The 25,288-nt window shown below is 52.0% G+C and overlaps 1 protein-coding gene across 2 annotated transcripts in view; it reads left to right on the forward strand.

Annotated features, from left to right (window-relative positions):
* Lmf1 (lipase maturation factor 1) overlaps positions 1 to 25,288 on the forward strand; it is an 80,350-nt gene that overhangs the window by 10,556 nt on the left and 44,506 nt on the right. For both annotated transcript variants that reach the window (XM_021149399.2, XM_029471135.1), the window contains one exon: positions 22,275 to 22,423. In XM_021149399.2, the coding sequence (XP_021005058.1) occupies positions 22,275 to 22,423 (149 nt within the window). The remainder of the gene's footprint in view (positions 1 to 22,274; positions 22,424 to 25,288) is intronic.

A 25,288-nucleotide genomic window follows, 5' to 3' on the forward strand; every position in this document is an offset into this window, starting at 1 on the left:
CCCTGTGTGTCTGCTAAACTGTTCAGCTGTGCTGACAGAGCCTTTCCTACACAGCTGAGAGCAGGATCACTGTGGCCGGTCGGGACACAATAGTCCAGGATGTTCATATCTCTTTCTTATTTCTGTATCAGCGTCCCCCAGGGAGCCCTGTGTTCTCCAGCGCTTCCGGGAACAAACCCTCCTTTCTTAGTGAACATTGCTTATTTGAAACTGCAACAAGATTACTTTTTGGTCTGGTTATGAAAATGGAAACCTTGAGGCCTCGACTCCTGTATCTGCATGGGATCCTTGCTCCTTGGTGTAGAGGGTTCTGCCCATTACTGGTAAAAGTCAAGTCTGAGGCACTCTGGGTGCTCGGTGCCAGCACTCTCCAGAGCTGGGGCTGTGTCACAGGACAGGCACGATGAGAAGTAGCAAGTGTTCCACACATCTTCAGGCCACTGCTTGGCAGTGGCTGCCCCATCTTGGAATGTGGGCAGTGGGGTATCCCCAGGGTTCCAGGCACATAGCAGGGAAGGGGGTAAGATACAAAAGAACTTGGAATTCTTATGCACAGCAGAGGTGCGGGGCGGGGGTGGGGGGGGGGGGGTGGGGGTAGGGGTTAACAGCAGAAGACCTCTAGGTGGTCCCCTCAGAAACTTAGAGGAAAACCCCTGCCTAGTCACCATTGGTCTTCGTCCTTGACTGCCAGCACTTACAAGCTCCATCTTACCTGGTGGTACAGGGACCTGGAAGCTGATGGTGCTGCTGTATCCCTGCCTTCCATTTCTCTTGCTGTCACAGAGAACAAAGGCCCATCTGGGTAGGCAGCACAGGGCGGGCAGCAGATGCACCAGGTGAAGACTTTTCTGGAAGGGCTGGAGTGAGCTGCAGCCGGGAGGTGATGGCGGCCCACACCTTTGATCCCAGCACTTGGGAAGCAGAGGCAGGCAGATCTGTGTAAGTTCAAGGTCAGCCTGGTCTACAGAGTGAGTTCCAGGACAGCCAGGGCTACACAGAGAAACCCTGTCTCGAGACACACACACACACCCACCCAAAAAGGAAAACAAGAACACTGGCTGCTCTTCTAGAGCACCTGGGTTCAGATCACAGCACCCACTTAGGGGCTCACAACCATAAATAACTCCAGTTCTAGGGGATCAGTGCCCTCTTCTGGCCTCTATGGGCACTGCACACACATGGTACACAGACACATAGGCAAAACGCCTATATGCACAGAGTTATAAACTCTTGTGGAGTTTCTCGTCTCTGGCCCGAGGTTGCCACCCACAGGAGCTGGAGATCTCCCAGTGAGCACCGTCTGTCATCCTGGCTGTGTGATTTTTGACAGGGTTTCTCTGTGCAGCCCTGGCTGTCCTGGAACTCACTTTGTAGCCCAGGCTGGCCTCGAACTCAGAAATCCACCTGCCTCTGCCTCCCGAGTGCTGGGATTAAAGGCGTGCGCCACCACGCCCGGCTTCTGGCTGTGTGATCTTAACTGTACCAGTCATCTCTGTTTTACATGGAGGCTTTAGTGAACTAAGAGCCAAAATGTAGAGCTGCGGGCTGGTAGCTCTCTGTGGGGCTTTATCCCCGAATCGTGATTTGACATGCACCGAGCTTCCGGAGCCCCGTGCAGTATGCTGCTCACTGTGTGTAGTATGTCTGTATTTGTATCTATTTGTTTATTCATTTCAAGATAGAAGCCTTACCTACCCACCCCATACTGTTTTCAAACTCCTTATCCTCTCGATTCAGCCTCCCAAATGCCAGTTTACAGGCATGAACCACCATACCCAGCTTAACATGAATGTATTATATTAGTTAAAACTGAATCAATAAAAATACCCATCGGTCAATACCAAAGTCCCACCAGCCCTCACTGGAGAACAAGGAAGCTCTGCAATGCTCAAAGGCATGAGATCTAGAAGGGTCTGTGGACAGGGACTCGTGGGGGACATGCTCCGTTCTGCTAGCAACAGGGTCCCAGTCACCTCTGTTCTTGGGCAAGTGTGAGCAGTGATGTGGGGGGACTGGCCTTTTGTGTACACATCACCACTGTCAGTGAAGGATTCTGGGTAAGGAGGCCCGCAGTGAGGTCTCATTTCAGGTGCCCTCCTATGTCTCAGACAATCACAGTTCCCCAACACACTCAAGTTTTTTATTAGTAATTTTTTGCTGTCTCTCTCAGAGGCCCCCTTTAGCTGTGGCAGCTTTGAGTTCCTCTCTGTCACCTGTCACTATCCCAGTACTGTACTCTCATTTCTAGACAGATGCAGTTGCTGTGTGGGCTGGAGGTGAGTGGTGACTTGTCTGGGCAACATGCAGATCAGAGACTGGGTTGGAAAAGAATTCCTCCTGTCACCTGTGGATGTAGGAAACTCCGGTCCCCGAGGGACTGTGATTGCTGATGTCCTGTCACCTGGTTCTCTAGAACTTCAGTAGCCCTCCAGGCTGAGCCGCAGGGCTTCAGGTCTCCTGAAGGACAGGGCTGCTCCTGGCAGGCACCATCCCAGCACACTCAGTACTCGGTGTGACTGCTGTCCCCAGCTCAGTCACTGTCCCTGGCATGGGCCACTGTCTCCCCTGGGCTCCGGGCCATTGCTGAGCTCTGTGTGCACTGGGAAGGGTTTAGAGAGGGAACTGCAACCTTATATCTCTGGGGCTTGAGTCCTGTACTCTGTCTGCAAAGTCTCCTCAGTCTTCTTCCCAGGCTGACTCCTAGGCATGGCCCACGGGGGACAGGGAGCAACAGGATGACGGCTCTGGCTCCAAGGGCTGTCCTGGGGGAGATGGCTTGTGGGCATCATGCTAGAGGGGCTGCCTGCTGATAGGACTGGGGAGGGCCTGGGAGAAAACAGCATGATAGAGTCCAGCCAAGTAGCACAGCCTCCTCCAGCTAGGCTCTTGGGTGATAGATAGATACTGTAAAGTCCTCAAGGTCCAGATAGGCAGTCATGAAATGTGGCACATTCCGGAAGCCTCCGGAGGGTTTTAGAACACAAAACCCTTTTGTGTGTCCTTTGATTGTGGTGAATGGGGTCTAGGCCTGGCCTCCCAAGCGATGCTTGGACAGTGTAGGCCACACTCCCCATTCTCGCTGCCTGGGCCCCTTGGCACACTGGTTTTTTTCTGGAGAGGTCACACTATCTCTGGTGACTGTTGGGAAGGGAGACCAGGCTACTACTGTGTGAGTATGGGATTGTGAGAAGCCCTGTGCCTTAGGGGATCACACAGGTTTGGGGTAACTAGAGGCCTTTGATGTCCTCTAGGTCCCACCACTCAGGGCAGCACGAATCTAATACTCTAAGGATATCCCAGGTATGAAGGTCCCTGGGATGCAGAGAAGGATTCTAGAAGACCCTTTGCCATCTCTGTTTCAGTCCAACATGGTCAGGATAAGAACTGGGCACCTTAGCGTTTGGATGAGCCCGGGTTCCTTCATTTCAGTAAGAAGCTGTGCCTCATCAGCTGAGGACAGAAGTTCTGCTGTGTCAGCTTTCCCCCCGGCAGTGTCCGGATGCAGGGATCCACAGAGGCACTTGGGCATTTGCCTTGGATCATGTGCAACCCATTAGCTGTAAACACACCATGAGCTCACGTGAGGACAGCTTTAAAGCATGTAACCCAAGAAAGCTTCAAGCCAGTGGGTAAGTCACAGGGGAGAGAGGCCAGGGGTCTGCAGGAACAGCCATGGTTCCCATGCAGCCCACAAGGGCCCAGGCCTCACTGCAGCACGCACAGCAGGAACGGTACCCACAGATTATCTCGTGAGTTCTGTTCTTTTCCATATCTTTTCCATAGTCTAATGATTCAGGGAGCTTTGTCCATGCCAAGTGGAGAGCTCGGTCTGCTGTCAGGCCATCCTTGGCAGACCCTGGGCCACATGGGATGTTTACACGCTGGGGACACTCGTGTTTCCCTTCGTGGCAGCGCCTCCTGCCAGCCGTTGTGAATTAAATGCTCCATGTGACCCTTCACCCTTGCCGCTCTTAAATTCATGCTTTAAAAACAGCTTAATGAGGGGTTTACTGGCCCAATTGGAAGTTTTTATTAAGACCCATTAGTGAGGGAGCAGAGCTGCCTGCAGGAAGTGATTAGCACGGTGGCCAGGCCCAGCAGGTTCCATGAAACTGTTTCCAGACCTGTGGCTGACACTGCAGCGGCCTGCATGCCCTCTGCTGCAGTTTACAGTCTTTCGCTCTGCTCCCAGCCCCACTGCTCCAGGAAAGCAGTTTCCTTAATTAAGTTATCCTCACAGTCAGTGGCAGCCTCAATGGCCAGGCCAGCCTTAAGCTCGGGAGCTGCCGTCAGCAAGCCAACCTAGGTCTCCTTCCTGGGGCCTGTCTCTATTGACTTAACCTCTTGGTATGTCACTAGGGGAGGAATAGCCTCACAGAGCTCATTTCCTGAAAATGTCAACTCAGGATGACAGCAGGCCCTCTGTCCCAGTACCATGTCCCATCACATCCTTCACGAGAGCCCAGAAAAATCTGGTTCCAGCACGTGAGGACCACTGTGTGGCATGTTGGCTGTAGACTGCCTCAGTCAACCATTTGGTAGGGGCCTAGGGTCAGTGTTTACCCAAATGGGGACATGAGATCAGATTCTCACCCCCCCCCCCGCACCCCTCCCCTGTGTATCTCTCCCTTGCTCCCTTCCTTCCCCCTTTTTCTGATTTAAATCTAGTGAAAAAAAAATCACTAATTGAATCTGAAAGAGAATGTTTCCATGTGGGATGGTTCACGCCTTTAATCCTAGCAGGCTGGAGACTGAGGCACAAGGAGTGCTGGGACAGTTTGCAGAGTGAGACCCCATCTCTAATTGCCTAGCATCCGGAAGCCCTGGCTTTGAGTCATGCCTGTATTCCCCACACTCTGGAGGGGCAGCCCAGTTCGAGGTCACCTTGAGGCTAGCCTGGGCTACTGGGTTTTCCTTATTCCTTGTTGCTCACTCGGGGTCCCGCCTGCTTCCACTTCCAAAACGTGGTTCCCTTTAATGAACAGAGTTCCGAGACTTAGAAAAAGAGCTGTTTCACTCGAGTCCTGGGGCTGCTGGATGGGCTTTATCTGGAATTCTTCCGGCTTGCCTCTTAGTTTTATTTTTGCCAGATTGTTTGGAAATGGGGTGTGTCTGGGGTAGAAAGTTGTCTCCATCCCCAATCACTCTCAAGGACAGCTGAGCCCAGCGGACTTGGTCTCAGTTCCCTATAGTGATGATGTGTCAGAGTTCAAGTTTGTTCCTTCTGAAGCTGCCTTTGGTTGCTGAGTGGCCTCACCCATCAAGCCGTCTGTCCATCTTGCTCTCTGGCACACCACCAGTCTCTCACTCTCCAGCACCAGGCCATCTTTGCTTGTTTCTCTTCTGCTCCCCACAGGCAGAACAGGCAGAAACTCCTCTCTTGTGGTCCTGGAGGAACTAGCTTTATTTATCAGATTTTTAAGAGTTTAAATAAAAATTTGCTTAATGTTGCTGGGAACCTGGGTTTGTGCAACACCATGCAAATGTCCCATCCGGTGTTTGGAGTTGACAGCTTAGGTGATGAACTGTCTGACTCCTCCCTGGTAGTAGCAGTGCACACACAGATGACCACTGCCCTCTAGCTGTGTCCCTGTTCCACCCTGATGACAGTCACTGTCGTTCTGTAACCTTCAGCCACTTTGGACAGGTGCCATCCAAAGAGACAGACAGCAATGCCGTGTGTGTAGGGAGTTATAAATTATCTTCTGCTTATCAGCTTCTGGATTCCTTATACTCTGGCTAGACCATGACCTAAAAAGTATCCTTTTAATTGCTAAACACAAAGAAGTTAGGTATGCGCATGGACCTATTCTAAACAAAGCCACCGTGCTCAACCCAGATCCTGCTCTCCCCCCAGATAAACCCCCTTATCTCTGCTAGCACTTATTCTGGTATTTGCATCATGTTTCTCATTTAAAAAATTATTATTTGTATAAGTGTGTCTGTGATGTGTGTGAGCACTCACATACTGTAGCACACATGTAGCGGTCAGAGGACAACTTTGTGGAGTGAGTTGTTTGTTTCTCTTTCTTTCCTTCTTCCTTTCTTCCTTTCTTCCTTCCTTCCTTCCTTCTTTCCTTCCTTCCTTTCTCCCTTTCTTTCTGCCTCCATATGGTAGCTTGGTTTCATTTCTGTTACTGTGATCAGATATACTGACCAAAGCTACACAGTAGAGGAAATGGTTTATTCAGCCTACAACTCCAAGTTGCCATCCACCATTTCAGGAGCACAAGGAGCCATCACATCATATCCACAATCAAGAACAGAGAGAGAATAAATATATCTGTGTTGTCAATGGCTTTCATCCAGCTTTCTCTGCCCCCACCCCCAGAAGTGAGATTTACTTATTTCTTCACGCTTGGTGGAGAAAGTTCAGGAGCGCCAGCCTAGGGGATGGTGCCACCAACAATGGACTGGTTTTTCTTCACCAATGAAGCATCAGGATAATCCCCACAAGTAGGCCCACAGGCTGACTCAGTCTTGACAATTCCTCAATTGAGACTCTCTCCACGGTTAATTCTAGGCTATGGCAAGTTGATATTTAAAACTGCCCATCAAACACCTTTACCATCTTTAGCCATCTTGCCAGTCCCCCCCCCCCCCGAATTTGTATTTCCAGTGAGGTCTGTGCATGGATCGATCTTGGTGTGGCCCTTTTAGACATTGCTCATGTACTGCCTGTCAGGAGTAGCAAGGACCCCTCACAGGCCCTTCATGCCATTTCCACCATCTTACCATAACTATGTCACAGACATCGTTTATACTTGACTTTAGTCCAAGGACCAAGAAGTGGTTCAGATATAATTGCTACTGGTTTGCAATGCACACAATCTGTGCATTATTGTGTCTCTGCAAATATTGTTGCCTTCTGGGCCAGATAGAGAGCTGCAACTATTTTGTCTGTTCACTTTTACCTCCCTCCCACCCCTGCCCCTGACATGGAGAATTGGTCCTCCTTTGGTGGTTAAGTTTTTCATCTCTGATCTTATCTCACCAACTTATTCTAAACTTTCCAGTGGGACTGCTTAACCCTCTTGATATTTTCATTGTACAGAAAACACGTTACGCAACCTATGCTTCTTTCTCCCCATGCTGTGGAGGTTTCTCTCTATAGCCTCTCTAGTGCTACTCGACTAGATGTGTTTTAGACATTTGGGTTTGGAGATCGTGGGTTAGCAGGCAGGTTAGCTGTCTTTGCCTGATTCTCTTCCACTAGTTGGTTTGCCCCTCTCTGCTTCCTAGAGATCTGTGTAATCCTCAGGTATTGGTGTCTCGCTGAAAACAAGCCTCAGCATCAACAAGCACTTTTTCCACTTCCACGACCTTCTCCCCCTCCAGACCTAGTGCAGTATTCTTTTGAAGAGCCATCTGTTAGCCACGCCCCCCCATGCCCACACCCACAGGAGACATCTGACAGCAGCAGGTCAATGGGATCCTCATCTGCTTACCCAGCTTGCAACTCTTTGTCTGAGGCAAGGCAGGCCATCCTGTGTGCTTGTTGCCCACTAAGTGCCCCCCACCCTGTGCAAGTGTGATGATGTCCTGGTTGCATCAGGCAGCTGAGAGGCTAGAGCAGTGCTTTGGTCTCTTCAGATGCCATCAAGATCGCCAGCTGGCCTGGCCCCTCCAGCACCTGTGTGTCCCCTGTGCTTCCTGCCTCCCAGGCTCCTTGGTAGCCGTGGGTGAACACTGCCAGCAAGCCTGCCTTTTGCCAGTGTGAGGAACAGGAAGAGACTCTGCTGGCTGCCCCAGCTAGCGTCCACATGCCAGTGTCTGCTGCAAGTGCTTTGATGTTCTTGAAACAGAGACTCTTAAAGAGGAAGCCCTGCTCCCCGCAGTCACAATGGCAGCTCTTGTGTGTGCATCTGTAGGAGGAGATGGCCACTGATGTGGTTTGGCTACCGCTCATGGCTCTGAAGTGGGTAACAGGTCCTTCTAGACAGTCCCTGTCCTCTGGTCCAGCATACTATGCCTTCTTTCCAAGTATGATCACTACGTGTGTTACCGGTGTCGGTCGCCTCTTAGGCATGCATCTCCACGGCTGGCACACTGTAGCTGGTTTTCTGTTTGGTCCTCGCCATGATAGACATCTCTAGGGCATTCATAGGCTGACTATGAGGAGGAGTCAGAGATGAGGTGAGCTTTATTCTTATTGCTGTTGCATGTTTCTGATGCGTGTGTGATGTGCGTATGTAGTGCAGGTGCACACGGGCCTTGGTGTGCATGTGGATGAAGATTCAAGGACAGTTCTCTAGAGTCAGGTCACTCTTCCACATGGCTTCTGGGGATCGGGTTTAGATTGTCAGCCTTGCACAGCTTTGACCCCTGCTCCACTTTGCTAGTCCCCAGAGGCAAACGTCTGTGTGCTAACTATGAGCACTATATGGTTTCTGTATTGGCTGCCTACTCCTTCCCTCTGTCCCTGAGGACTGCCAAGCAAATATTCCCCACCCCATAGCCTGGCTTTATCCTTCCACATATACCCTGTGATGTGAATTCTACCCGTGAGTCTCTGCATCTCTGTGCCTGCCTGTCTTCCTACTACTGTCTGCCCCTTGAGGCTGGGCATAGCAAGATCCCTGTCCTTGTGCAAAAGAAGGGGGCATCTGCTCGTGTCTTTACCTAGAAAGACGTGTGCACCTTCCCTGAGTCACTGCAGCCCAGGGACTTGGCAGGGCTGGCATGGCTCATTGAGGCACTGGCTCACCTGTTGTCTCCAGTTTTCCAACAAAATGTTTCTAAGCCAGAACTGCTGACCAGTAGAACAGTGGACCTGGGGCTCCCGAGAAGTGTGCAAAAAAAGTGTGTACCACTATCAGGCTTGTTGGCCTCAGGGACAGACCACAGCCTGAGTATGATATGGATCTGTCTCAGCTCTGTCAGCCAATTAAGTGGAGACCCACAATCAGCGGTTCAATCCATTAATGCTAAATGCAAGGTGACGATCAGAAGCCACTGTGAGGAGCAACATGTGCCGTAGGCAACCACAGGGACTCAGGCAGGCTGTGAGACAACAGATGACTGCAGCAGGAGCACCTGTAGGGCCACAGCGTTTCTTCCTGTCTCTTAGGGTCATTTCCCTTTGACATACCACAGAGGTCACCATGCTCACACCTCTACACTACATATGAACCCTGGGAGGATTGAGCCAGTCACACACTGAGGTCCCATCAGTGTCTCTGCCACAGGGACATCTGAGGACCAGCCTGGTGGAGTGGTACACTTAACCTGGCTAGAGTGGTGACTACAGGGCCAAACAGGCAGATCCAAAACTCCCTTCTGTGACTGAAGGTGGGGAGTGAGGGGTGCGTTGTGTGTGCAGGCATAGTCTCCCTTTCCTGTCTCACTCTTCTAGGGGCTGCCATCTCTCTGGTCACTTTAAACAGTACACACTCACCATCAGAGATTTCTAGTCTCGCCCAGGTCCTAACAGCAATGCAGCTGTCAGCTGTCCTCTGTCCAGTTTCCCACCACCTTATTTATCGAGTAGCACCCACTCTGGGAAGTGCGGCCCTGCTGGTTCCATGGCAGGGCCTCTTTGGCATCCAAGGGCCAGCCGACTTCTATGTTGAGGCCTGCTCTCTTCCCAGGTTGCTCCCAAGATAAAGGTACAAGCTCCTGGCTCCCTTGTGCCCCATAGGTGTGTCCCAGCCAACAACGGCACTGTGACACTAGCCTTGTGCCTGGAAAAACAGTGCCAGCAACACCTTAGAAGATGAACTTGCAATAGCACCGCACTATTATAGAGGAACTGCAGAGAGAGGAGAGAGCCCCCACCTTCCCCTCAGTGCTACTGGCATCAGTGAGTGGCAGGGAGAAACCAGCCTCTGTAGACCACTACTGGAATCGCTATGCCATCAGTTTCCTGTGTCCTTCAGCCTTAGACCTTGTCCCCCAGGCTCCTGTTGACTTCCCATGTTGGCAACTGTGTAGTCCACTCCTGGTAGCATGTTCTGCAGAATGTGCCTCAGATTGGGTCCATCCCATGCTTCCTAGTGGATAAACTGGATGTTGGGCTTGGGAGGATCCCTCCCCCGCCCCTTCCAGGGAGAGCTTCCTGGCCACACTTACCTGACGTTTCCGTGTTAAGATATTCCTGCTTAGTGTTCCTGTGTCCAGTTACAGCTTCCCAAAGGAGGCAGGTACCTGAGTCAATCCCTTAGTGATGGGGACCCCAAGCCACTTGGAGGGGTGTCACATGGTTTATATGAGTTGAAGCCACACACACTGTAGAGGGTTAAGGGTGGTTCATCCAGGTCACACTGATTTGGGATCTTGCTGCCGAGGTTGCTGCTGAGACATCCTGAGTCAAGTCTTGCTCCCCTTTCTCTACAGACTGTCATTCTGTGGAACCCCTCTGCAAGGAAGGAAGGGCTGCCCCTCCCAGTGGTTGTGTAGCACGGGGGGAGGTTCATTTTATTCTCTCAGATGATCACCCAGCATCCCTGTGCTCTTTTCTGTGCCTTATGTCTGTGATTTTTCCCACTGGTCCCCGGGCCCTAAATGGCCCATCCCCGAGGTTTCTCTGATGATGTTCCCACCTAGTGCTGCTGGGTGCTCCAGGCACACATTTGTCCTGTGTCAGCCATGGATTCCTCCTGTGGAGTCACCTGCAGATGTGGTACGGGATCTGCTGTCTAGCCTGTCGGTGGACAGAGCTAGGAAATATGAGGTTAACAACCCCACACAAAGGAGAGGAGTGAAATACGGGTGGCAGCTGAGGGAATGCTCCTGCTGTGTGTCCCTTGCTTTGTCCTCAGGGCGGCCGTGGTGAGAGGGGACAGGCTGTGTCATCAGGCAAGGGCTGGGAGGAAGCTAACCTGGGGATGATCTGTCAACACTCAGATCTGGGGTGAGGCTGTAGGGGACTTGTATGTTCATCGTCAGTTCTGTAAACTTGAACCTACACTGTCACATCACGTCTGCCAGATGGTTAGTTTTAGCTTCTCTTTGTACATTTGTGCAGAAGCCGAGCAGGAAATGCATCAGAGAAACGGCCTGCAAACCAGTAGTATCTGATAAACACAAGTGGAGGCAGATAGTGTGCCACACTGAACACAGGTGAAAGAGCTTGACGCAAATGGTTCTCTCTTCTGCCAGGGCATTTTGAAGCACAAACTACAAAAGCTACTAGAGAAGCCCAGCGGGCAGGGGCTAGGGTGATAGCCCCATTGGTAGAATGCTTTATCTTTCAAGCATGAGGACCTAATGTGATCCCGGACCCCGTGTAAAAGGCCAGCCATGGTGGAACTCATTTGTGATCCAGCCAGCTTAACGTACTTGTCAAGCCCCAGGTCTCAGTGAGAGACTATCTCAGAAAATAAAAGATGGCTGTGAGCTGAGGAATGATACCCAAAGCTGATCTCTGGCCTCCACGCCATGTGTGCACATGGGCACGCACAGATAAACAAACACACAGAAAACCAAACCGAACAAACAGGTTTGCTGAAGCACTTTAGGCCAACAAACTCAAAGGCATCAAGCCACCGTCGTCTCTCTCACTCTGGCTTCAGGGATCATTGACTGGTGGCCTGGGGTGACAGGCATGGCCAGAGCAGCTGAGGCTGTGGCCCTCCCTGGAAGATGGCATGGCCAGTGGTCAGGAACCATGAGTGTATATCTCCTGCAGCCTGTCTTCTCCCTGATGTGGGGTCAGAGATGTGAGGACCCATCCCTAAGCTTATAGCAGGACAAGGACACTTCAGAGGCTCAGCTCCTCTGTGTCGCCACAGCTGAGTAGCTAGAGTTCTTCCTGGCAGGGGAGTCCACGGAGTTAGTACTGTAGGAGGGGTCACCTGCTCCAGGACTTGCCCATCGGACTGCTGTGTAGCCGGAGAGGTTCTGGGCTGTTTTCTGTGTTACTGCAGGCAGTGTTTGGGATGGAGGTGAGGGCGTGTCTGCTGGAAGTGGATACAGAGGATGGCAGGGGGCTGCCTAGATCACCCCCTCCATGGCTCTGTCAGCTTGTCCAGAGGTTTCTTGGTCCAGTGTAGCATGTGGAAGCATGGTGTAAGCATTGAAATGAGCAGAAGTGTGTGTACACAGAAGTGTGTGTACAAGGGTAGCCATCTGTGACGTGGGGTCTGGGCTAAGCAGGGCTAGGTAAGGAGCTGATAACCCAGGAGGAATAGGTTGTGGTTTGAGCTTCCAACGCAGGTAGTGGCTGGGTGAGCACAGGGCCAGTGGAGATGCACATGGTGCTGCTAGAGGTGCCACATTGCCTAAGGAGTGAAGTCCAACTCACCAAGTGCCTTTCAGGTCTATAGATGACAGGAAAGGACACTTCTCTGCCCAACTTAGGTAGGTTCAGGGCCCTGGTTCCTCTCCCCCATCACATCTGAAAATCTCCCATCAGAGGAATCAGCCCGGGCTCACTGAGCTCTGATGTTCCTGTGCCGGTGTGTGGTGGTGGCAAGAGCATGTGCTGCAGCCAGGTGGCTCCTCTGAGGGGAGATGGGAGGCAGAGACAGAGGAGAGCCTACGATGGTAGGCTTCCTTCTGCTTTTGCTCTGTTTGGGCCCTGGCCTGTCTTGGATGGTGCTGAGAGTGGAGGCGGGCGTGTCTTCCATAGCTGCTCACACTGAGTGTGTGGGGGCGTGTCTTCCATAGCTGCTCACACTGAGTGTGTGGGGGCGTGTCTTCCATAGCTGCTCACACTGAGTGTGTGNTGCTCACACTGAGTGTGTGGGGGCGTGTCTTCCATAGCTGCTCACACTGAGTGTGTGGGGGCGTGTCTTCCATAGCTGCTCACACTGAGTGTGTGTGGGTGTGTCTTCCGATGCTGCTCACACTGAGTGTGTGGGGGCGTGTCTTCTGGTGCTGCCCTTCATGCCAGTCCTCTCTGGTTAATACCAGGGGTATGCTTTACTAATCTCCTAATCCAATCACAGTGCTCAGTTGGAACATGGCGGGGTGGTGGGAGTCAGCTTGCCTGGGAAGTGGGCAAAGAATGCCCGTACTGCTACCACACACCCCTCTCAGAGGACAGGGCAGCCGTGAGGGCTCTTGGAGGGCAGGTAACCTCTGCTCTCACCTCTTGGCCTGAACGCTGACGTGCCTCTGGTCCTCCCGTGAAGGCTGAGATGGTGGCTGGAGGAGTGGGTGCTGGAGCAGAAGTGTGAGGTAGGCTTGGCTCCAGGGAAGAAAGGAGACCCTAGGATAGGTGTACAGAGTGTAGGTCATGGGTGCTGGTCACTTCCTGTCTGGGTCATTTTCTTGTGAGAATTATGTCACCTGATTCAGCTTAAACGGGATCTGTAGCTGGACATGGAGGAACATTCCTTTCATCCCAGTGCTCTGGAGGCAGAAGCTGACAGATCTCTGCATGTGGGGCCAGCCTGGCCTACAGAGCTAGTTTCAGGACAGCCAGGGCTACACAGGGAAACCCTGTCACAACCCCACCCCATCCCACCCCACCCCTGAGAAAACGGGATGCTTTCACTAGTTCTCTAAAAGAAAGCATTTCCGGAAATTTCTAATGGTCGTATTAAGAATGAGCTGCTTTAGGCTGTCAAATCCTGAGCAGTGCCTTAGGGCCCCAGTGTATGGCTGCAGTGCCCACCTCTGTCCAGTTGTGCCTGCTGGGAACCAACGCACTGGACTGGTCAACTGTCCCATGTGCAGGTCTGTGGTTGGGCTGTCCTCTCCAGACTTCCCCCGCTAGTGTCAATGGCAGTGTCACTGTAGACCTGCGGGGGGCAGGGGCACTGCAGCAGGCTGGGTGAGGGGAGGAACAGTGTCCACCCTGGGTTCCAAGCAGAACCCACTGGACTACTCTGGCCTCTGTCATGGAAATATGACAGTAATATGTGTTTTCCAATCCACTTTCCAGGCAAGCTAACCCCTCCTTAAAAAGTGTGAGAGGCTTTCCCACTTCAGCATCGAGCTGGTGATGCCATTGGGGGGGGGGGCATTAATGTCACTGAGCCACAGCCTTGGTTAGGGCAGTTGCTGGGCTCCTACTTACACACCCGAGACACCCAGGGCAGGGAGCAGATGGAAGTTTGAAGTTTGTCCAGCCTTGTTTCTGTATTAAGACCCATACTACTGCCCCTGAGATGGGTGGGAGTTGAGGTCCAATCTATGGACCGTGGGCACCCCCGCCCCACATAGCCATTTAAACCTAAACCCAGTTGAACTAAATTTTAATTTCTCCCTCAGTCACATGAGCCACATTTTTAGATCTCAGAGGCTCATATGGCCCAAGCCTTGAAGACAGTGAGTGCTACAGGGCCATGGAGTCTGACACTTCCTTAGGATCCTGGCCTGTGGCTTTGAGGCTGGGCAGTCTGTAGCTCATTTCCACACACAGGAAACAGGAGAAAGCCCAAGAAAATGTGTGCCCTTCAGCATGCTATCTATACGTTAAATATTTGGAATATATTAATCTGAAAAAAATCTGGCTAAGTCTAATTTCCGTTGAGGGGAAGCATATTTGTATTTATCCAGAGGCAATAAAGCGGCAGAGGTCACCTCCGTGCACTGCCTTTCCAGGCTAGCTGGCCACACCTGCGGAGATCTAAGCAGTGGGGGACACCCGGTGGCTCAGAAGTCTGGTTGTCCTAGCAACCGAACATTAACAAGCACCTGGGACCTGGGTTCCAGCAAGGGTCACCACAAGGGCATGTGGGTTATGGAGGTCACTTCCTGTTTCTCTGAGTGCCCAAGGACATCCTTAAAATGTGAATTAGCAATCTTCCGAACTCTCAGCTTTGGCCTATGGTTGCTATTAAGTCCGTTTCTTTTTTTCTTTTCTTCTTTTCTTTTCTTTTGTTCTTTTTTCTTTTCTTTCTTTCTTTCTTTTTTTTTTTTTTTTTTTTTTTTACAATTTCTTGCATTTTAAGACAGGGTCCCACTCTGTGGCCTTTTGACATCGAACTTAGGGCGGTCCTCCTGCCTCAACCTCATAAGTGCTGGCATTACTGGCATGAGGAACAAGTGGCTTTCTTGATTACACTCATAGCATGAAGCCTGCAGCCATCGAGTTGAGAGACATCTGCTCACTAGAAAGTGCTCTCCCTCTTATGGTCTGCACCCTCCCCCCGCCCCCTGTATCCTCCTCCTCCCGTCTCTGCTTGACCTCTGCACTCACACTCCTGGCTTGCCCTCCATTAGTGAATCGGGGTGTACCTCATTGCTTGTGGGGTGCTCAGCCTAAAGCAGCAGGGCCATCCTGGTTGACAGCCCTGTGTATTTGTGCCTGTGTGTGGATTCCTGTGTGGAGCTGCAGGTGCCTAACTGGTTCTAGGGGAGGAGGAGGAGGGAGGTGGTAGGATGAGGACCGCACACAACAGTGCTCCTTCCCTGTGGGGACAGTTCTGTTGTAAATCCCTTCCAGCCCCAAGGGCATCTTAGAGTGTGTAAGGTGAGTGGGGAGTGTGATAAGAAGGGACATCTCCATGTGGCTCGATAGGTTGCCTCAAGGGTGTGTCAGCTGTTATTTGGGGAGTTTCTGCAAGAGGGTGATGACCCACACGTGTGCAGCGCAACTGCTACTGTCTGAGACAGAAACCATTGTGCCCCAAGCCTGCTGGCTGCAAGTCACCCTAGCTCTGCTTTCCAAGTGTGGTTGTTTTCCAGCACTCTGCTGCCCGGGGGGCCCTGGGTCTGCTGGCATCTGTCTGCAAACCCAGCACCGCTCAGCTGAGGAGGCAGTGGGAGCTATAGGTGTGCACTCAGTATGGAATGCATAGTGAGTTCCAAGTCAGCCCGGGCTACAAAATAAGAACGACCCCACCTAAAAACAAAAGTCAAATAACATCCAAACCTTGGGTCGAGTCTCTATCATAGCTGCTACAAGACAAAATTCTCAGAAATGAAATTTCAGAACGGTATATGGGTAAAACCACAAATCCAAACTTAGGTGAACTTGGAAGAATGTGGTCACGTAGGTCCTGTAGTCTGGCTCACAGAACACCGCTTCCTTCGTGTGGTCTGTGGCTGCCTGGTGGGGCAGGAAGGCAGCAATGTTGCAGTCCTGGGACCCAACAGACTTCCCCCCCCTCCCCATCACAGCTGCAGACCGTGGAGGACAGACTCTGAGATTACAGACACAGATGTAGGGCTTGTGGCTCTTTGGAGATTAGGGGTAGCTTCATCATGATGTCACTGCTTAAGCTAGTGCACCCCCAGCCTTGCTAAGCACTGCTGGGCACCATGTGGCCCATCGAGTCTCTGTTACCCACCAGCCTTCCTTCCTATCCCATGCTAGCAGTAGAGCAAAGCAAAATTTTGCTATGCTAGCTCATAACTTCTCCTAAAATATAACCTATGAAAATTAAGGAAACTTTTAAAAGCTGTGGGCTCCCTCCAGGGCCATCATTAGAAGCCCCTGGGGTGGCAGAGGGCGGGCGGCTCGTTGCTGGAGTGACAGCCAGTCAGGAGGGAGTGCTTTGCCCCCTTCTCCCTGTTTTTAACGAAGGAGCTAATGGATTTCCTATCCCTCACGTGGATGGTGCTGTCACTTTTGAAGGATCCATCTGAGCTATATTTAATTACTCTTTCTGACTCTCTGAAGTCGTTCTGACTGGCTCATGCAGCCTGGCTGCTGGCTTCTTTCTAGAGTGGCCATCTCAAGGAAGTGGCCTCAGACGCTTCAGAGCTCACGTCTTATTTATGGCGTTAGCTTGACCTTTGACAAAAGTAACTCTTGCTCTGGGTGATATCTCACCATGCCTCACGTTGTATGATGCCTGCTGCCCCTGTCTAGCCCCCAGCCTTGTACCAGGTCACTCCTAGGCCTTTATTCCTCACATGGCTGATTTCATATGTGTCCTGGCTGACCCTGACAGGGGTGACAACTGACACCACACCATCATATGACTGCTGTCCTGTTCATGGTGATCTTGAGCAAGAAACAGCCTTTTGGGGTGAACCTTCCCACCTGATGAGATAGCATCCCACCAGAGGGGCCTTCCAAAAGTTTCTGCCTGCTCCCTCTTCCCTATATCTCCCACCCCGTCCCAGACTGTTGGGCCCTCGGCAAACTTGACTGTACTCTGCCCTAGATTGGTCCCCAGCCTTGCATCCAGCCAGACTGTGCCTACCTCTCGCCCACCATACCTGTACATCAAGTTGGTGTAGAGATAAGAGCCCACCTCCTTCATCCCTCGCCTCAAGCTGTCCTTTTCCCTGGGTGCTTTTAGCGTCAAACTCTCTAGCTTAGCTTCTAAGCCTCTGTTAAGGCAGAGGACCCCTTATCCCTGAGCCACTCAGCCAGACAGCCTCCCTGTCCAGGGCAGCTGTCCTGTATAACTGCCTGGCCTCCTTTTGCTGGCTCCTTGTGTCCCTTCATTCCAGCAATTGTCCAGCTGACCACGCCTCTGCGTGGATGCCTGGTGTCTTTCTCCTTTCTTTGATGTCAGTGAGCAGAGGAGGCAGCGCCGTTCATTGGTTCTGTTTGAGAATAAGTAATGTGTAGCCAAGCAAGGGGTAGGGCCCAGAAAGGTCTCTCTGCCTCTGCTTCTCCGCCCTTGCAGTCTCTGGGGTCTAGGATCTTCTTATTGCCTCCACCTTACATGTGACTTCTCCTGGCTGTGTCCAGTCTCTGTGGACACCTGAGCCTCCTGGACAGTGTAAGGAAGTTACCCAGGCAGAGGTCCTGGGCCTGGTGACTTAAACGCTCTCTGCTTCCATTTCCTCACGCCATTAGTGTCTGCACTTAGATTTTCCCTGAGTCTCCAGCGTGTGTACTCTTTCTCACCCAGACTGGAAGGAAGATAGGATGACTGCATAACTGTCCTGGAGAGTGGGAAGCCACAGTGATCACTGCGGATAGCAGATGGGAACGGGAGACTGGCGAGACTGGCGTACACAGTCTTTCCTCAGACACAGCATGGAGATGTGGTCAAATCACCTGGCCTGGCTCTATCCCAGGTGGTGGCACATCCTTCTTTCCCCTCTGTTCATCATCTAGGCCATTTCCATATGCAACTGGAAAGATTCATGTTGAAGTTTCTGTCTGTCTGTCTGTCTGTATGTCTGTCTGTCTGTCTGTCTCTCTCTCTCTCTCTCTCTCTCTCTCTCACACACACACACAGTCTTGCTTCCCTACCCCATCCTTTATTCTCCTTCTCTTCCACAGGTCTCTCGCTCTTGAAGCATGGTCTGTCTCCCTAAGTTGTCCAAACAAGTCTGAACTCACTCGCAAGCTGGGGATGGTTTGAATTCTCAATCCTCCTGCCTCCACCTCCAGAGTGCTGCAATTACAAGTGTGCACTCGATGCTCAGTCTGTGGGTGCGGTGCTCCTGGGAAGCTCTCTCTACCGTCTCTCTTAAACACGAGGCATTTGTTCCTCCCTGGGAATCGTTTCATACATGTACCCTGGCGCATCTGATCTCATCTGTGGTATCCAGTGAGCATGCCTGCTGTGCCGCCCAAGCCTTATGCCCACACCCCAAAAACAGCTCCAAATGGAGAGCTTCTCTAAGCTGTGTTGAGAGGTTGCGTGGTCCCATTCATGTCACATGTACAACTCCCAGGTACAACTGGTTCAGCGCTCAGCTGTGTGACTGGAATTGAAAGGGGCAGACTGTGGAAGAGAAGTTTCTAGAACCAGCTGTCTGTCACCACATGAAGGCAGTCTCCACAGTGCTGTCACTCAGGAACCCTCGTGGGCCTCCCCTGACAGCCACCTGGCATGCCCAACTGGTGAGACTCTACCTCTATTACCTGAAGCACCAACTATGCAAGGGCAGCGCTGTCCCCAGAGACCTGGACAGTAGGCAAGACCCTTTCTGGCTGCCCCAGTCGAGAACACTTAGCTCACAGGTACAGACAGTGGGAGGGGCGCTGTTCAGAATGCAATTGCACGGGGTTGTGTTTGTCTCCTGTAGAAGGCGCCGTCCCGACTCTGTCCACTGCATAAGAATTCGGTACCCTGGGCAAGAATGGTTAACCACCCACCCACCCGCACTGGGTCACTTGGCCCCTGGCAGTGTGCTGGTTATTTATTTTTTCTGGGGACTCATCTCCTGCCATGCTGAAGAGAACAATGGCCTTCCTTGTGCACACGGTGCAGCTGCTGAGACACCACAGATCCAGGCAAGGAAGCCGAGCAGGTGGGAGTGCAGTAGCCCTTCCCTCCTGGGTGTCTGTCACAGGCTACTGCCACCAGGACAGCCCTGGCTTCTGTCAGAAAGACCCCAGTGAGTCCCAGCCGTTCCCTGAACTGGGGCAAGGCAGAGACTTAAGTTGGAAACAGCTCCTTGGGCCTTGGCTCAGTGATGTTTATCCAAATAGGACAGGAACATCCCACACCCTCTGAAGGCCGAGGGGTGTGGGGGAGACCCTCACGCACACCCTCCTTCCTGTTCTAGACAGCTTGTCTTTTGTCACCCAGCCCTGCCCTGTCACGCACCCCCACCCCCAGCCCTGTCACCCTGCCTCTCAGAACTGGCATGCATCTCTGGGTTCTGCCATTGTGTATCAATCACTTTGAACGGTGTCACTCACTGCAGTTCGTGTTAAAATTCCATTCCTACGTCTGCAGATTGAGGTGGCAATTAGGCAGGCTCTAAGCTCTGGGGAATGTGTCCCCTAAAAGCTCTGACACTGGATGTGGCATCTGTCACGGTGCCAGCTCTACCCTGCCCCAGGGCTAGCAAAGGGGTTCCAGCAAGGGGTGGGCAGCTTGGTGGGTGTGGTGCAAGCTGGTGTTGTGCTTGCTCAATATGCAGTGGAGCAGAGTGGACTCTGGCTCCCAGATTTGCTCTCTGGGCTTCTGAGTTCTTTTACCCGCCCAGTGGAAGAGGGGATTGGAGCATGTAATCTTTAAGGTCCTTCCTCAAAATGGTCACCAATAGTGGCTCGAGCGGAGCTTACCGGACACTTCCCTACATGAACACTACCAACCATGAAATTCCATGGGTAACAGGCACAGCCAGGTGAAACGCATCCCAAACTAATGCAAATTATCCCAAGAGAAAAAAACCAAAGGGATTGTTGTGCAATGGGACCACCAATGTGAAAATGAGGACTGGGGGGGTGGGGGTAATTGCTTAGCACATTTTTCACTGCCAGCAGGACAGGATTCTGTCATGCAGTGTACACAGGGCTACAAGCTCCTTCCCTGGGCACACAGCAGCAGAAGCAGCCAGGCTGAGGGTACCCAGAACCCATCCCATCCCAGAGTCTGAAAATGGCAGTAATGTGATTAAATGGGGTCCCGGCTTCTTTTTCTGGGTTTGTAGCTCTCCCTCAGCCCTTTGGTGACACTAACCAAATGCTCAGCCTTGGAGCCCTGCCAAGAACAGGAAAGCTTGGCGCGAGAGGCCCAGCTCCACCTGATGCACGCGGCTCTCCAGCTCAGCAAACCCCAGCTGCTGTGGTCCCAGCTCAGCTTCAGCACCCACTGAAGCACTGCTCACGACCGCTTGCCCATCCAGTGTAGCTCCCTGTCAGAACCAGCCCGTGGCTTATCACTTCGCTTAGCTGCACCCTGCTCATCAAGTGGATGGGTGGCTTCCAAGGGGACAGGCATTGAAATGGACCAATGAAAACCCTAGTACAGATGGGGAGGGGACAGCAGACTTGCCAGGGGATAGCAGGAGACCGGAAGCCAAGCAGGCCTGTGGCTTACGGGGCTGTCCTTTGAGGGTGGTGTGTGAAGAGTAATGGGGGGCGTGGGTACAGGAACAGGATCCTGATTGTCAGGAAGGGATTTTCTGTTTTAGAGCTATTGATGTCTACAGAACTATTGTGAAAATATACCTGGCTGCCACATCTCGACTCATTCAGGACCATCACCACATTGCATACTTCCCCAGTTTCCTCTAAGTTTTTCTTTGTTGTTTTTTGCTTACCCAGGACCCCAGGTAACATTTAGTCACCACATTTCAGCCGTTCCAGCCTGATGACACTTTCTGTCTCCCTTGGCTTTTAAGTCTTGGTAGTTTGGTGTGCTGCTCAGTCTGTGGAGACCCCTCCATGCCCGTTTTCTCTTCCCTGAGGTTAGCTGCTGTGGGTCCCCCCATGCCCCAGCTTTTGTCTTCCCCGAGGTTAGCTGCTATGGGTTTGCTGTGGAAGGGCAGCACCTCCCTCACCTGCTTTGACACACACTGCAAACCTTGCTGAATTGACTTTGATCACCTGGGCAGGCCACCATAGATGGCCCTCCCCATACTGTCTGCCTGCTGAGGATGGTGACTGATGCACAGGAACGATGCACTGTGCGGGGTTGTTCTGGGAAATCTGCGCCTGGCCCTGTGTCTCTGTTAAGTCAGCTGTTGGTTCTGTGAGCATGGACTCATGTGTACCTAGTTTATACTCTATTATGACTTCATGCTAATTAGCTATTGTATAAGCATTAATTCTAAACTAACTTGTGTAGAAAAAAGCAGCATGTGTAATTCCCTATACCTGTCCTCCTCTGGAATGTCCTCCTGCTGCTGTCCCTCCTAACTGTCCCTTACTCTGTGAGGTACGCGTGTGCATAGTTAGGGCCGTCACTGCGAACGGCTAATTGTCAGCACAAAGGGATAGATAACACAGCCCTACCTGGTGTCCTGGGACCTTGTTGGCAGAAAACATCCCTGGCCCCTTGGACTGCCACTCCTCAGATGGCAAGGACAGTACCAGCAGTAGGGATCTGCTCTCCCCTCTTTCAGTCTCACCTGTGGGCTGTTCTCGTGGCATTTCCTGTGCTGAGCCCCCCTGGAAGAATAGCAGGTGTCCACACACAAACACATAGCGTCTGCCCTCTCGAGGACTCACAAGTCACTCACTTGGGTTTACTGATCCCTGGCTGCCAGCTTTGCCTGACTCATTCGACCTGGGCCTGAGTGGGATCCATCCTCCCACAGAGTTGTCATGTGTTGTGACTGCACCTGTACTGGCAAATATTCCTTGGGCAGTACATTCAAAGCAGTGAGTTTTCACATAAACCTAAAAGCAAAAGGCTTCCCACAAGTGCCCGCTGGCAGTGCACACCCAAGTGTAGGCTCAGATCATGCTGCGTCCCACACAAGACGGCAAGGGTCATCTGAACTGGGCAGTACAGGTCCCTCCTGTCCACAAAAGAAGGGAGGGCACCTGAAGCTGTGGCATTCCCTGGTCCTGGGCTCTGGGTCAGCCACTCAGAGCTCCATATCTTGTTTCCTGTGAAGACACATGGTGACATTTGTGTGTCTCGGTTTCATTTTAAGGACTTCTTGGTCAAGCTGAACTTGTCAGGCTGAACTTGGGGGTGATTCCTTTGTAAACGTTTGACCCCACTGACGAAATTTCCTCTCTGTGTCTCCTCTTGTGCCCCACCCCAACCCCCTAACCCCTGCAGGATGGGAGTCACAGCTGCTGGAAACAGGATTCCTGGGGATCTTTCTGAGCCCTCTCTGGACACTGTCCCGCCTGCCCAAGCACACCCCCACATCCCAGATTGTCCTGTGGGGCTTCCGCTGGCTGATCTTCAGAATCATGCTTGGAGCGGTAGGTGGAACTTTCATGTACATGATGTGAGATTGATGTCTTCAGGACACACCTAGTAACTCAGGCAGACTGCTGGGCTGGGCTGGTTTGGACTGGCCGGGCTGGTGGGCTGGGCTGGGCCGGGCCAGCTCATCTGGATCAGGGTTACCTCCTTGATGTCCTGTACCAGCTATTCTGATGTTGGCCTGGCCCCGCCCACTGCATCCTCCACGTCAGAGTGGCCCGCTGTGAACAGTCCGTTCATCAGTTGTACCAGCATGTTCACTGTCATTTTCTGTGGGAAGCAGCCTCAGCTTTGCCTTCTTGTTTGGAAGAGATTTGGGGAAGAGCCAGTCCTTTCCCACAGTGCCTTGGATGTCTCCAAGGTCATTTCAGATTGATGAATGAAGGCCATATGCCATGGAGGTTTGTTGGTAACTGTTCTGCAGTGGGAGCCTCAGGTCTCACACTGGGGCAGCTTCCAGCCGCCTCCTTCTGTGTCTGTCTTTTCTTTGGGTCCCCAGCCTGCTGACTTCTTGGAGTGTCTCTCACATAATCCAGATGTGTGCACACTTTCTGCAGTTCAGTGTGAATATCACTTAACAGTCTGTGTGGTCGATGGCCCTTGCCTGCTCCAGGGCTTCCTACCCAAGTCTGCACACCCCCCAAGCCCCACCCTGCTCCACCCCCAATTCCTGCTGTGTCCCTGCCGCTCTTGCATCTACTGATGTGCGTGGCTGACATTTTCAGACACATTATTTGAAACTTTGATGTGAGAGCCTTTGGCTTCGGGGCTATACAGAGCATTTGGCTGCTCACTTCCTTGTTCTTTCACTCCTTGTCCTTTGATGAGATCTCTATTCTTCCAGGATTATACCATACTAGATTTTCCATATTGCAGCCTTCTTGGACATAATGTCTCTACATGGTTCTCTTTGCTTACTTTTACATTTTCAGAGGGGACCAACCCAAGCATTCAGAGAAGTTGAGGCACATCGCAAAGCGAGTCATGAGAACAGGGTGCAAACATAAGGGCAAGATTCTTCAAACCAGGGCCTCTTTCAGTCTAGAATATTCTGTATCTCTCTCAGACTGCCCCGCTCTTGACTTTCAGGCTCCTCAGATGACCTTGTGACTCTCTGGGCGTGGCCTAGCAGCAAGAGGACAGCTGTGATCTGATCTGGGAAGTCCCTCCATGGAGACTCTCTTCTTAAGTGACTCAGGGCTGTGTCAAGTTCATAGTTAAAGCTAACTAGGACACCATCTACACTGTGGATGAAGGCAGCCTAGTCTCAAATGAGGTACACTCCCAGAGTCTGAGTACCCTCACCTTCTTCGCCATCTTCTGCTGAGTTCACTGCATAGGGTGGAGGGAGCACCATAGGAGGGTCCTGGTTGCCTCCATGGGCACATGCAGACATGTACCCATGTCAGGCTAAGCCCCTTCCTCCTGCTGTCTGCAGCATGGGCCTTGGGGCAGGTGCTTTTTCCATAGAGATTCCTGTCCTCTGAAGAGGCTCCGATGGTGCACTCGTGCTCGTGTGAACAGGGAACCTGACAGGTTGTTTGTGGGACTAAAATGATCCAGTAGCTTCATGGTTTTATGTGTGAACACTGGAAGTCACCCGGGGGCACATGTTATGTGAAGCAGGTCACGTGGGACATGATCCTCTGCGACTTAACTATGCTGCTGTGGCCAGGGGTTCCTGGGAAGGCCTCGGCTATGAGCCACTACATCTGCCCATGTCCCCCAACTGTCTCCAGTGGCTGTGAGCACCCCCCATGCTGAATCACATGAAGGGCCACAGCAGCCCAACAGGAGGATGGGCATGTGTGTGAGACCCCCAAGAGGGCTGTGTGGAGCCATGTTGCCAGCAGTGACACAGACGGAATCCAGTGCTTGCTAGGCCACAGGGATGACGCTGGGCTGGATTCTACATCTAGAATGTTGCTGTGTGCTGCTGTCTCTGAGGCCAGTGTGTGTTTGGAAAAGGGCACTGAAGTTCTTTGCTGTCTTCAGAGACAGTGCACTTATTCCTAGCAGCCTGAAGGTGCTGTAGCTTACGCTCCTCCCCCAGCTGGTATTGATGAGCCCGAGACCCTTCAAAAGTGTCGAAAGGCTCTTTGTAGAAGGTAGCAGTGTTACAGGAGGCGGTATGAAGACAAGCTGTGTGGAGCCCAGATCTTCAGGGAAGCCTCGCTCTGTGGAGAAGCTTGGCTATGCAGAAATGCTGAGTGGTGGAGTAGAAGGCCCAGCTCTGTGGAAAGGCCCAGCTTTGTAGAGAAACCCAGCCCCATGGGAAAGATGAACTGGATGAGAAACTAAGCTCTGGAGCACCGTTGAGCTGTGTAGAGAAGCTGGTTTGTGTGGAGAAGCACAGCCCTTGGAGAAGCTGAGTTGTCTGGATAAGCTATAAGACTGTTTTATGCACCATTCTTGTGCTAGGAGTTGAATGCACCCCCATGATGCCTGACAGAGTGAGCAAGTCATTAGCACATTCTGAAGCCCTTTTATGGCATTTTGATTGACTGCTAGCACCAGCTGGGTAAAAATTACCAGGTGCTCTAAAAGGTGTAATTACTTGATACAGTCTTAGGTTGGATATTATTAATCTTGCTTCAGTGGGAAGGATAGAGAGAGAGGTGCCGCGGTAATAGACTGAGGGGTAGCCTCGAGTCCATTATGGGCTGGCTCAGACCTAAGACCACAGGACCAGAGAGAGCCTGGCTCAAAAATCAACCCTCAAGACTGCATCGTCTGGTGGCATTTCATATGCCCCAAAATTGGTTGATCCCTTGGAACTGGGTCTCAGAATCCCACCGTCATGATGTGCTGGTACCTCACAGGGAAGGAAAAACTGCAGCATCTGTGGCCTGGGGGAGGCT

This window comes from Mus caroli, chromosome 17, assembly GCF_900094665.2.
Source record: "Mus caroli chromosome 17, CAROLI_EIJ_v1.1, whole genome shotgun sequence".
Taxonomy (NCBI): domain Eukaryota; kingdom Metazoa; phylum Chordata; class Mammalia; order Rodentia; family Muridae; genus Mus; species Mus caroli.